The 13,019-nt window shown below is 36.0% G+C and overlaps 1 protein-coding gene across 1 annotated transcript in view; it reads right to left on the reverse strand.

The window, feature by feature from the left end:
* Nucleotides 1-13,019, reverse strand: part of LOC127617762 (CUB and sushi domain-containing protein 1-like) — a 496,749-nt gene that overhangs the window by 263,254 nt on the left and 220,476 nt on the right. The window contains exon 10 of the mRNA XM_052089839.1: nucleotides 4,636-4,757. Within this exon, the coding sequence (XP_051945799.1) occupies nucleotides 4,636-4,757 (122 nt within the window). The remainder of the gene's footprint in view (nucleotides 1-4,635; nucleotides 4,758-13,019) is intronic.

A 13,019-nucleotide genomic window follows, 5' to 3' on the forward strand; every position in this document is an offset into this window, starting at 1 on the left:
TTAGTATTTATTTATTTATTGCCCATTATTCATTTTATATACAGTTGTTGAATATTGTTATATACAGTACATAGACTACATATGCCATTAATAAATTATTGTTTTATTACATATATTTCTTTATTTTTTATATTTTATTTTTTATATTTTATTTTTTATATTTTTTTATTTTTATTTTTTTTACTGAATAGTGTATTGAAAATTCCCCTATGAAAAAGGAAACCAGCTGGTACAGTCTGGCGTGATTTATTACAGCTGATGGTTGACAGCAAAAAAGGTTTGAACATCAACCGTAACAAGAACTGAAATTCATGGCTTTTTAACACGTCTATGTACAAATTTGAAGGCTGCTTATTGGCTCAATATACAAGGAAAAGTATTATGCGACTACGCATTACTTTACAGAGAGCTTACAACCTAATAGTAAATCTTGCCTTAAGAACAGGTGGTGCAACCAAATTAAGAAAAAATTTAGTTACAAACTATCTAGTAGTTACTAAGCCTTTAGTGTGAACATTATGTCTCAACTTAAGTGCACGCTGGTGCAACCCTACCCTGTTCTTCAAAACTCTATAATAAGTTCTGGTTCATTATAGAATTAGCATTGTTCTCAATTATATTTAGCATTTGTCTTTAACTTTTCTTCACACTACAAAGTAAAAAAAAACCAACAATCTTCACGTCAGGAGTGCCCTTATGATGACTTTAAATGCTGTGTACTTAAAGGAGCTTTCTACTGCAGATTATGGAACAGAGCCTGTCTGTTCAGTGAATACAGAATGCAGAATCAGCACATTGTCAGCTACTGTAAATGATCTTTGCATTGATCGTTTCATCATGAAATCAAAGCACAAACGTGTGGCCAAGAGTAAAAATCCACTGCTGGTGACATGCTGTGTGTGATACTGAAGTGTGTGTATGATGGTGGCATGCAGCACTTTCAATTCACTGGCATGTCAAATAGATTTTACACTAGTCTATCATCTGTATGACTAATTGTACACAAACAGTTACTGAGGGATGCTTTTTATAAACCTAATGTTTTTACTAAATGTGCAACAAATACAGCAGCTCTGAGAAAATTACATCTTGTCGAAAAATTTCACGAACACACATTTCCAAGAAAAGCAGCAAACTAAATCACACCAAACCAAAGGACATCTGCGTGAGAACAAAAATGGTACTGTTCTGTCTGTGGGTTGGTTCCCACAATGGAATCTTTTCTGTACCTTTAGTACCATAATTGTATGCTTAGACCATTTGTGTACCTTTAAAGGTACATTTATAGCAACTGAAAACATAACAAGAAAATTATAAAAAAAACAACAACGTACAAATACTGTAGCATGGAGGAGGGTTGGCCCGGGCCGGAATGATGGACGCCCGGACCTCAATCAGCCTGATGAGGCGAGCGAGGGAGGGATAAAGGCGACTGGAAATGGCAGTTTGTAACATTTACCTTGTCTCGTTTTGCCCTTACCTCTTCTTTGCCCATTTTGCCCCTTTTGGTCTTCCGTAAGTTTTACTTTGGTCCCTTATTTAACTCCACAGTCCCCTTGTTAGCGTTCATGTTCTCTGTTATTAGTTTCACCTGCACCCGCCCCCTCTGGCTCTCGCGCTCGCTCACAATCATCAGAGTATTAGTTTCACCCGCACTCGTTCTAATCACTAGATTATTAGTCTCACCTGCACTGTTCGTTTTCCCCTATATATACGCTGCCCTTTCGCTTCACTCTTGTTGGTTATTGTTTAGTTTACTCCTTCGCTTTGCCAGCTCTAGTGTTCCCCTAGTATCCCCTGTCTTTTCCTCTCGCTTGTCTCGTCTCGTTTGATATACTCCGATTCCCCGGCTTCGAACCAATGCTCCCCTCGACTACTCTTCTGTGGATTTGCCCCTTTGATATACTCCGATTCCCCGGCTTCGACCTCGTGCTCCCCTTGACTACTCTTCACTGGATTTGCCCTTTTTGTACTGTTGCCTGCTCTGTTTAATAAAGCAGTTTTACTCCGACATTGTGACTGTCTCGTCTTGCGTGTGCGTTACACAGTTCGAGAGAGAGAGAGAGAGAACTACAGGCAGCTGCCCTCTATGTGTTTATGTTTGTGTGTTTTTGTTTAAGTTTATAATTCAACTTTATTTATATTGTCAAGCCAGTTCTTGCCTCCTCCTTTCCTTTATAACCCCTTTACATTGATGCCGAAATCCAGGAGGGATGAGGGATGCCCGTTGTAGAGTCCATTTCTATTTGTTTTTGTTCTATTAGTGTGCAAAGTTATAAAAGAAAAAGAAAGAATAAACAGAAAATGTTGTACGTTTTGACAATATTATTCACAATGTATCTTTATGTAGGTATTTGCTATGAAATGGTTTGTTTTTAGCCAGAGAAACTGTAACTTTGGCCAAACAGCCATTGTTACAAAGTAGATCTATAATGTTTATGCAAATAGTTACATAAAATAAAAATATATAGTAATATATAGTACATAATCAATAATCCCCCACACACACACACACACACACGAACAATTATATGTAATAATTTATTGTATAGGCACAAATTAATATATTTATTATTTCATTCACATAAAAAAATGTCCTGAAACATTATACAATATGAAATAAACAAGTTATGAGCAATGTTTGGAGTGACAAACAAAACATTGAATATATGTTAATAAAATAGGTTATATTAATATTGAAGTAGTATAAATAGTAATAGTAGAAGTAGTAATAGTAGTTGTAGTAGTATTAGAAGTATAATTAGTAATAGAAGTATAAGTAGTAGTAGTAGTAGTAGTAGTAGTAGTAGTAGTAGCAGTAGTAGAAGTAGTAATATTAGTAGTAGTAGTAGTGGAAATAGTAGTAATAGTAGTAGAAGTAGCAGTAGTAGTGGAAGTAGAATTAGCAGTAGTAGTAGTAGAATTAGTAGTAGTAGCAGTAGTAGAAGTAGTAGTATTAGAAATATAATCAGTAATAAAAGTAGAAGTAGTAGTAGTTGTATTAGAAGTAGTAATAGTAGTATTAGTAGTAGCATTAGAAGTAGTAATAGCAACAGTAGAAGTAGTAGTAGTAGTAATAATAGTAGTAGTAGTAGTAGTAGTAGAAGTAGTATTAGTAGTATTAGTAGTAGCATTAGAAGTAGTAATATTAGTAGAAATAGAAGTAGTTCTATTAGTAGTAAAGTATTAGTATAAGTAGTAATAGCAGCAGTAGTAATAGTAGTATTAGTAGTAGCATTAGTAGTAGAAGTATTAGTAGTAGTAATATTAGTAGTAGAAGTAGTAATAGCAGTAGTAGTAATAGTAGTAGCATTAGAAGTAGTAATAGTAGTAGAAGTAGAAGTAGTAGTAATTGTAATATTTGTAGTAGTAGAAGTAGTAGTAGTAATAGAAGTATTATTATTATTAGTAGTAGTAGTAGTAGTAGTATAATTAGTAATAGAAGTAGAAGTAGTAGTAGCAATAGTAGTAGTAGTAGTAGAAGTAGTAGTAGTAGTAGAAGTAGTAGAAATATTATTAGTAGTAAAGGTAGTAGTAGTAGTAGTAGAAGTAGTAGTAATAGTATTAGCAGTATTAGTAGTAAAGGTAGTAGAAGTAGAAGTAGTAGTAGTAGTAGAAGTAGTAGTAGTAGTAGTTGTTGTAATAGTAGTATAAGTATAGTAGTAGTAGTAGTAGTAGTAATAGTAGCAGTAGTAGTATTAGTAGGATAAGTAGTAGTAGTAGTAGTAGTAGAAGTAGTAGTAGAAGTAGTAATGAAAGTAGTAGTAGTAATAATAGTAGTAGTAGTAGAATTAGTAGACGTAGTATAAGTATTAGTAGTAGAAGTAATAATAGTAGTAATGGTATTAGTAGTAGAATTTGGAATACCACATACACTAATAAATTGTGCATAATCAGACCAATAATATGCAGAATGTAATTAATGTCCTTTTTGATTTCATTTTGACTTTTAAATCAGAGAGTGTCTTAATGCTCTCATCCTTAAAAACCTATGGCCAACAAAAAAAAACTAAAACAAACAAACAAAATTACAATTTAATTTGATATCACCACCGAAATCATCTCAAATATATTGTGAATATTCAGCCAACCCTAGACACAATGTACACAGTAATATCAAGGCTTGTAAATAAAGTCTAAAACATAAAGTTGCACATTCACATACATAACCTGCATTAAAACCTGCAACGGAAAAATGCAAATCATGTGTTCTTCTGTTTACTCTTATCTTTTTTCCTTTTGTCTTAATTTACCAACCGCATCATCGCTCTCACGGTGTGCGTTCAGGTCACACAAGATTGTATTACCATCACTCTTGCCACAAAGCTGAAGATGTGTGGCTGAACCAAATCAATTCTGGAAAAGCAGTAATAGCGAGAGACATCCGGGCCAAGAGGTTGACAATTATGCAAACACTGCGGACTGCAATGCAAATGTCCTCACAAATTATCTTGAAGATTATTTTTGACATTTATGCAAGGTCCCAGTCAATTATGCGTCTTGGAGGCTATTCAAAAGCATATCATGTTTCGGTTTGTCAAATTAAGCTCGTAACCATGTTTTATGGATTTTTTTTTCCTCATATGGCCATGAGCAAGCCTTAGATTGCAATTTAGATTAAAATTACAGACGTACCTTCTCTGGATCCACCGCTGTAATGACCCAAACACAGTGTGCATTATTCTCATACTGGACGGGGTAATTTGGAGATGTTATAATGCCTTTCGGGCCCCTCAGGTTAGAGCCACAGGTTCGAGCTGTTCAAAAGAGGAAAGCAATAAAAAAAAAAATTCAACACAGATTTAATGAGGACCATGTATTTGTAGTTATTGTTCTTGCTAGTGAAAGGGATACTACTATGTGTTTGTTCCGAAACCTAGTGAGCTGCCTTGTCATCTCCTGCCTACATAGGCAGCTGTCTTCTTTGGCATATTTTTCAGAATATTTTTCAGTTATGCTTTACAGAATATTTTCCATAGAGATTTCATGCTCTGAGGTGAATCACTATATCACAAACATTGAAGCAATTTGGATTTGAAGCCAAAAACAAAGTATTTGAAAGTTGGACACAAAAGAAAAAGGTACAAGACAATGTTCTTAAAGAGATAGTTCACCCACAAATTAAAATTCTCTTATCATTTACTCACCCTCATGCCATCCCAGATGTGTATGACTTAAGTCATTTTTAGCTAGAAATTCTTCTCTCTGCCTAGTAGGGGGTGAAATACATTAAGCATGTGAATCACCAAAAACACATGAAGAAGAATGTGAAAGTGAAAGTGGAGATTTATAGTAAAAAAGGACTTAAATTGTGATCTGTTTCTCACATACACACACCTATCATATCGCTTCTGAAGACATTGATTTTACCACTGAGGTTGTATGGATTATTTTTAAGAGACCTTGTGTGATTTTTGGATATTCAAAATGTTGGCACACATTCACTTGCATTGTGAGAACCAAAAGAGCTGTGAAACACTTCTATAAACCTTCATTAGTGTTCAGGAGGTGAAAGAAAGTCATACGCATCTGGTATGGCATAGGGGTGAGTAAGTGATGAGAGAATTATCCTTTTTGGGTCAACTAACACTTTAAAGACTTTCATGAGGGAATGAACTACAATCCCATGAAGCATTGCAAATGCTGAACAATGTAAAAATATAAAACTTCTGATTTAAAGTTGTTGATCATAAGTATAATCGCAAAATATTCAGATGTTCACAAATATCTAAAATGTTTGAGAGTGCAGGGGAGGTACTGCAGGGCTTGTTTGGCGCATTTTGTTAGCCGTGATTGTCTGATTGGAGGGTCTTTCTCTGCAGAATAAATGGGTAGTGTAGTTCTTCAACAGAAATTCTGCTATTTAACATGAATAAAAAAATAAATTAAAAAATTAAAATGAAAAAAAAAAAACAACAGAAGCATATACCATTGATTATCAACCTTGGAGCTCAAGGTAGGTCTGTCGTTAAAGGTTTAATAGTTATCATTAAAAATGTATTCCCCTTTGGAGAAAATGAATGGGATTTTTCCTTTCGGAACAAGACTGATGTACTCGCCACCAAAAGGTATTATTGATCTAATTATACATGGACTATATTACCCAATATGTGTGTGTGCTGTGTATTGTTATACTTATTAGAGTGTTAGCATATGTTAGCTTAACAACATGCTAATGCAAGACTCTATTCAAGATTTCTAACCCAAAATCTCTTCAGTGGCTGAATTAGAACGCTCTAAGCAGGCAGTAAATCTATCCATTATACAAATGGCACTTCTCACACAAAGCACACCAGAGTTATTGTTTGTAATAGAATTTGGCACTAGCATGCTGCTACGCTAACAACTTGATACTCTAGTAAGCATTAAAATACATAGCACACTCACATATTGGTGTAAATGTTTAATTATAATGAACTTTTTCTTCAATGTTACTTTTCAAAATTGAGTGAAATATAACTATTTATACAGTACGCTAATCAACATTTTTCTCTCTTCACCCGCCATCTTGAATTGACTTTCACTCAGCTTGTCAAAACACAATCCAGGATTGCCGTTCTGCAAAGGATACAGGTAATGCTGTTGTATAATTTAGCCAAAATGAGGTATCTACCTTTCTGGAATGCCTTAAAATGCCGTCTAGATAGGCTGCTCACAAGGTTTTGGAATAGAGCCTATTTTTCCAACATACCCCACGGTAAAACACTTTCTTTGAAAACATGGAGCGCTCACAACATGAGCTAATCTATTTAAGGTCATGCCTCAGAATAGCTTGACTCAATCATTGACAGAGTCAGGTTTTTTGTTTTTCAGCCTTATTCTGTGCCGGGTATTAACTGCTTCTCCCTAGTGTTTAGTCAGGGATTTTCTTGGACACTTTCAAAGAGCAGGCCCGCTCTGTGACTTTTGCCTCATCATCTTCTCCACAGGGCACTAAGGAAGATTTGGATAGGTGGAGATATGAAGAGATTACGTGGCAGATATTCTCAAACAGGGAATTCACTGGCTTCATCACTTCTCAGAACCACTATGTAAAAATGGGTTCAAAATAGCCATTTATTCCAAACCAAACACTGACTACAGATGCAATCTTCACAGAAATATCAACCACAATACAGGAGTAGGAATGTAATGTCTAGCTATTGTTCTAGTTTTCAGAATTAATGTTTGCTAGATAAAGAGACTTTACACCTGATATTAACATCCATCCGGGCTTAACATAAGTGATCAGCATTAAATAAAATGGGGTCCAAGACTTTCTGCGATCACTCAAATCACATTTAGAGGCAGTTGACATTCCTGTATTCGCCAGGCGAATACAGGACGCTTGAGAAATTTGAGAGCATCAGTATTGGGGGATTCATTATGGGACAATTTGAATCCCAGCCGTCTTTATTTACACCAAAATGCAATGCGCCCCAGTAAAAATTGGCAGTTAAGTAAACATGATTACACAGGAAGTTGGCATGCTGTTTCAGATACTTCCGGTAGCCTAGGATCGGCAATATTATGCCGACTACGCATCGGCTCCAGTATGTGTGCCTTCCCCAGAGGCAGTACCAAGCGCATTGCATCAAGAGCATTTGAGACCTGGATTTGGATCCCATGTTGAAACCAGGAAGTAATCGTGTTCACATAATCAGTGACAACTACAATTGGGAGGTGGCATTTTCCCCTCTAGGTTGAGATGTTCAGTTTATTAAATAAACATTCTTCTTCACTCTGTTACAGCCTGTACAGCTAAAATAACAACTCTCTTTGCAACTTGTTTTTGGCGCCCCTCTGTGGACATTACACCTGGCGTAGGCTCTGGCTCGCTGACCGTGGCTGGCATAGGCTCTGGCTCGCGTGGCAGGCGTGAACTGGGGAGCGGAAGCCTTTCCTCTCCTCCTCCTCGGGGCGGATGAGGCTGGCAGCGCTGGCTTGTTGACCAAGGCAGGCGTGGGGGTTGACTCGCTGGCAGGCAGGGCAGGCGTGAAGGGACGAGTCATGGACGACTGGGGGGTCACCACTGTGGGAGGAGAGGCAGGGTCCTCCTCAACGACGCCCACAGTGAACGGCGAGCCGCAGGCCAGCAGAGTCTCCTCCACGAATTCAAGGAGCGTCCAGCCGCGCGTCACCGGTGGCAACCGCTCCTTGAGCGAACTGTTCAGGTTAGCCCTGAAGAAAACCACCAGGGAGGAGTCCGGGAAGTCCGCTACATTCGCCAGCTCTAAAAATATCGCGAATGTGGTCCTCTACAGGACAGTCCTCTTGCATGAGGCTGAGCAGACGACAGTTAGCTTGAAGAACCGCTAGATCCGCTAGGCCAACAACACGTATCGCTTTGGCTACTGGATGCAGTGTTTCACATTTTGTTAAGCACAGACCGATTTTAGCTAGAGAAAAGTTCATTAACTGTTTTTGATTTTACTGTGATATCAGTCTGGTTATGTGTGTCATTCAAATCAAATCAATGCCAAGTAAAATAAACTAAAAGCATTGTAATAAAAGATTTGCTTGAATAAATAAATGCATGATAAATGCCCATAAATAAAGAATTTACAGAACATCTTTAGAATACCAGAGGCACTGATACACTGATAATTAGCTTTGGATAAAAGTGTCTGCTAAATGAATAAATGCAATTATGTGAATCTTAAGTTTGATTGTCGCTATTACTCGACTATAATAACAATAAGCATTTGATTCCGCTCAAAAGGTCCCATTTCAAGCTAGATCAAAATTCAAGTTTATTTGATAGTAATTGAAAGCTGACTTTTTTGTGCCTTTTTAAAATAAGCTTCACCAACCTGTATTAATATGTACCATAATATTTAGTGAGATCGTGAAATTATAAGAAATCCTTTGAGTTGGCTTGAACAAAAACTTACAACTTTTATTCAAATAGAATAAATAAATTAAAAAAAATCTATGAGCAGTTTTGCAAAGTTTAACCACAAACCCAAACCCAAACCTCAACCTAAGCACAACGTCTAACTTCTTAAAGTATCAAAAACCTTACCTTGATTGTAATAGGAAAATAACTTTTTGTGTACCATGGAAGAAAAGAAAAAAAAAATAGGTTTGCAAATTGTTGTTGTAAGCGGCACTTAATTATCAAAGTGGCAGTCTCTGATAAAAACGACAGTCCAGTTGAGCTTCCCTTTCATTTACAGGTCTGGTTTATGTTCTATAATTAACTCGAAAAAAATCTCACAAGTTTCTCTTGAAGAAGAGCAGAAGAAAGCCTGCTGGGTATTAATAAATCACAAGGCTAAAGGGTCTTTAACTTCCTGTTTTATACCATCAGCCCCTTAACGTATTCTCGAAAGAAGAAAAAGAAGCATTCATGGCTTGTCTGTGAAAAGGCTACTTGACACTGCTGAAACACAAATAGTCTAGATCAATCAGCGATTTTCGTGAATTGTGCAAAGAAATTGCCAAACATGCTTACTGCTCTGTCTGTGCCTGTGACACAATGCCTTATTTCATTTTGATTAATGTCATTTAGAGACCCGTGTCCTCTGTGCCTCTCACAAATGCGACACTTCAGGTCTCATCTTAAGCACACATTATAGCTAAGATCAGATTTCTGGATGCCAAAAATAAATCTGGAGAAGAATTGGATATGCTTTGCTCTTGTTATGAAGCAGATGGCCGAATCACCTCCACCTTGTTGCATTTCTCAGATATTATATCACTGTAATAAGAGCAATGGATTTATTATATTAGGTTAATTAAGCCAACGTGAGGGATAAAGGTCGACTGCAGGGTATCGTGCGGGAGTGAGAGATCGTTTACGGACATGTCCGTCATGTGTGTGTTTCTGTTGTCTTACAAGTTTATCATTAAACCATCATTTATATTGAAAAGACGGTTCTCGCCGCCTCCTTTCACAATACTTGCTATTCATAAAAAAAACAAAAATGGAATTTAAAGGGGTTTAAAGAAACATAAATAATAGGCATTTTCTTTTACCAAATGATGTGTTTTTCCAGAGGTCAACAAGACAGGGAAGACAAGTGCTTCTGAAATTACACAAATACATTTCTTCTATAGCTTTATTTTGGCTGAATATGTGATAAATTAAATGGATGTGTTTGTACACATATCACATCATCTAACACAGTTTCAGAGTGAATTGAAAAAATAAATGTAAATAATAATAATTCATATATATATATAAGGCATTGCAGTAATGCGTTTGTTCAATGTCGGGGGGTTTTAATAGATCAATTATGATGGCTTCAGTTATACTATTGTAGTTGTTTATTTGATATTTGTTCACTCATAAATAACAGAATTTATATTTCTGTTTCATGTGTTAAGAAAACAAAAACAAATGGGCAAGAAAAAACTGCTCTATTGTCTCTAACATCAAAGGACGAACTCGGCTTTAAAGAACCACTTTAAATTTGAAATAAAAATGAATACCTCAGTTTGAGAAAGTAAGAGTTCAGAATGTCTAAACATATCAAATAATAAACAAAACATGAATTTAATTAGAAGATAAAAAGCTGCCTTTTCAAAAAAAAAAAAAACAGTTTTGACCCGTTGTGGTACAGAGTTGACCATTTTTTTTTTTTTTCACATTTTAACTTTTGTTAAAAAAGTTGCCAAGTCTGTACCACAACAGGTCAAAACTGTTTTTTTTTTTCTTTTCTTGAAAAGGCAGCTATTTTTCTTCTTTTTTCTTTCATTTGTTTGAATTAAAAACGCTAGATTCAATGTTTCTTAAACTGTATCAAATCACACGACGAATGCAAACAAATGCAAACTCAATACAAGTGTTTAATAATGAAATTGCAGAACTTCTATAATAAAGGTAAAATTCAGAGAATGCAAAAGTACAAAAAAAAAAAAGAAAAGAAATAAGCTTAAAACTTTAATGACGTGTTAACTTTAAGCCCTAGAAAAATCATTAAGATAAGTTAATAATGATCAAAATGTTTATGATAAGTTAATGGTGATCAAATTCCTTATTTTATGATTTCATAGAGCTTCATAATTGTGATCAGTTGCCACTGGTGAGTTTTTCTAAGTGGACAAGCACAGACTATTGTTTCTTGTGCCTGCAATGTTGCTCCTGAAGCTGTTTAAAACAGGGACATTTCTTTTTTTGCAAACAGAATTGGCAAAATAAATAAATCTGTATCCAAATAACTGCACGTGTATCTCCAATCTGCCAAACACTGGACATCAGTGCTTACACATTTCATACGCTGTCAATCAAGTACATCAGCCAGAAGTCCCACCCAGTAGAGGTCGACCAATCATCTTATAGAGAAGACGGAGCTTATAGGTGGGGCAAAAATACATTGATTAAAAGCACAATGCTCCCAGACAAGAACGGATTCCAGGCGGGGACCCACAATGTATGATTAGAGTCTTTCGTCAATTCAACATCGATCTTTTGCCCCACTGATTTGAATGATATACATAGGTCTTCTATGTAGGTATATGTGGCAGGGCGGAGGGCGGGGCCGGGTCGTGATACTACACACCGGTCCCGTATTAGGCTAATTATGCCTCCGTGAGGTTTAAAGGCTGACTGCAGAGGGCCGTGCGGGAGAGAGAGATCGTTAGCGGACATGTCCGTCATGTGTGTTTGTGTTGTCTTTTAAGTTTTCCATTAAACTATGATTTATATCGTCAAGCCGGTTCTCGCCTCCTCCTTGCCCATCCTTTAACTGTTTTACAGTATAGACCCCCATTGAAGCACGGTTTCAGTAGCACTCTACGGGTCATGCGTTCATATAGAAAAATGGCCATTCATATAGAACAAAAATTGGATTGAGTTACTTGAACGAACACTGCAATAGTTATATTTTCCCTCTTATACACTAAAAAATGTAAATGCACAAAGAGTGACATGTAATGTATATACACTATTTGTACATATTTAAAATAATCATTGCTGCTTTTCTTAAAGGGACAGTTCACCCATAAAGGAAATTTATCTCATAATTTCCTCACCCTCATGCCATTCCAGATGTGTATGACTTTCTTTCTTCAGCCGAACATAAACAATGATTTTTAGAAGAATATTTCACCTCTGTAGGTCCATAAAAATTAAGTGAACCAGATATTTATAGCTCCAAAAAGCACTTAAAGGAAACATACTGTAGAAGTAATCCATAAGACTCCAGTGGTTAAATCCATGTCTTCAGAAGTAATATAATAGGTGTGAGTGAGAAATAGAACAAAATGTTTTGTTTTGTTTTTTTACTCTGAATCTCCACTTTCACATTCTCTTTAACATCTGAAAGTCACATGTGGTGCCTGATCACCATTCACTTACATTGTGAGGACATACAAAGCTGATATACTCTTCTAAAAAATATTTGTTTGTGTTCAGCAGAAGAAAGTCATACACATCTGGGATGGCATGACGGTGAATAAATGATGACACAATTTTCATTTTTGGGTGAATTATCCCTTTAAGGATTTTTAAGGGAAGCTGTGTTGCCTGTCTAGTCTTAAAGCAATAGCCACTGATTCTGATCATATTAAACCATTATGAGAGCAAAAATTGACATACCTAAAAACTGAATGTTCATGTCACTATCATCACTCATCAGGTTTATGGCAGTATAATGAAAAGGAATGTTTGCAAAAGCAATCAAAACTTTATCTCTCTTTAATTAAACTGAATATTTTGCATTTAAATGATCTATCTCTCTAGGTAAGGGGTTTCAGAAATGAGGATAGGCTCTAGTGAATGGCACTAAAAAATGATAGCACCTAATTAAAGCAAACATCATTCCTCATTAATTTACTTAGTATGAAAAGACAAAAGATGTGGACAAAATGTGCAAACTTCGACTAAGTTGGCATGCTTGTCCTGAAAACTGACAGGTTCTTCCAAAAGTGCAGAACTTAGTGTGAGTTTTAGTAAATAAACTCACGACTGCCTGGACAGCTTCTAATCCAGCAAAAATCTAAAACGACTGGTGCAGCAGTCATTTATATACACACCGGATCTGTTCCAAAATCTATTGAGATTTACATTAGCATGTCAAAATATGCTATATTGT

Source organism: Xyrauchen texanus, chromosome 24, assembly GCF_025860055.1.
Source record: "Xyrauchen texanus isolate HMW12.3.18 chromosome 24, RBS_HiC_50CHRs, whole genome shotgun sequence".
Taxonomy (NCBI): domain Eukaryota; kingdom Metazoa; phylum Chordata; class Actinopteri; order Cypriniformes; family Catostomidae; genus Xyrauchen; species Xyrauchen texanus.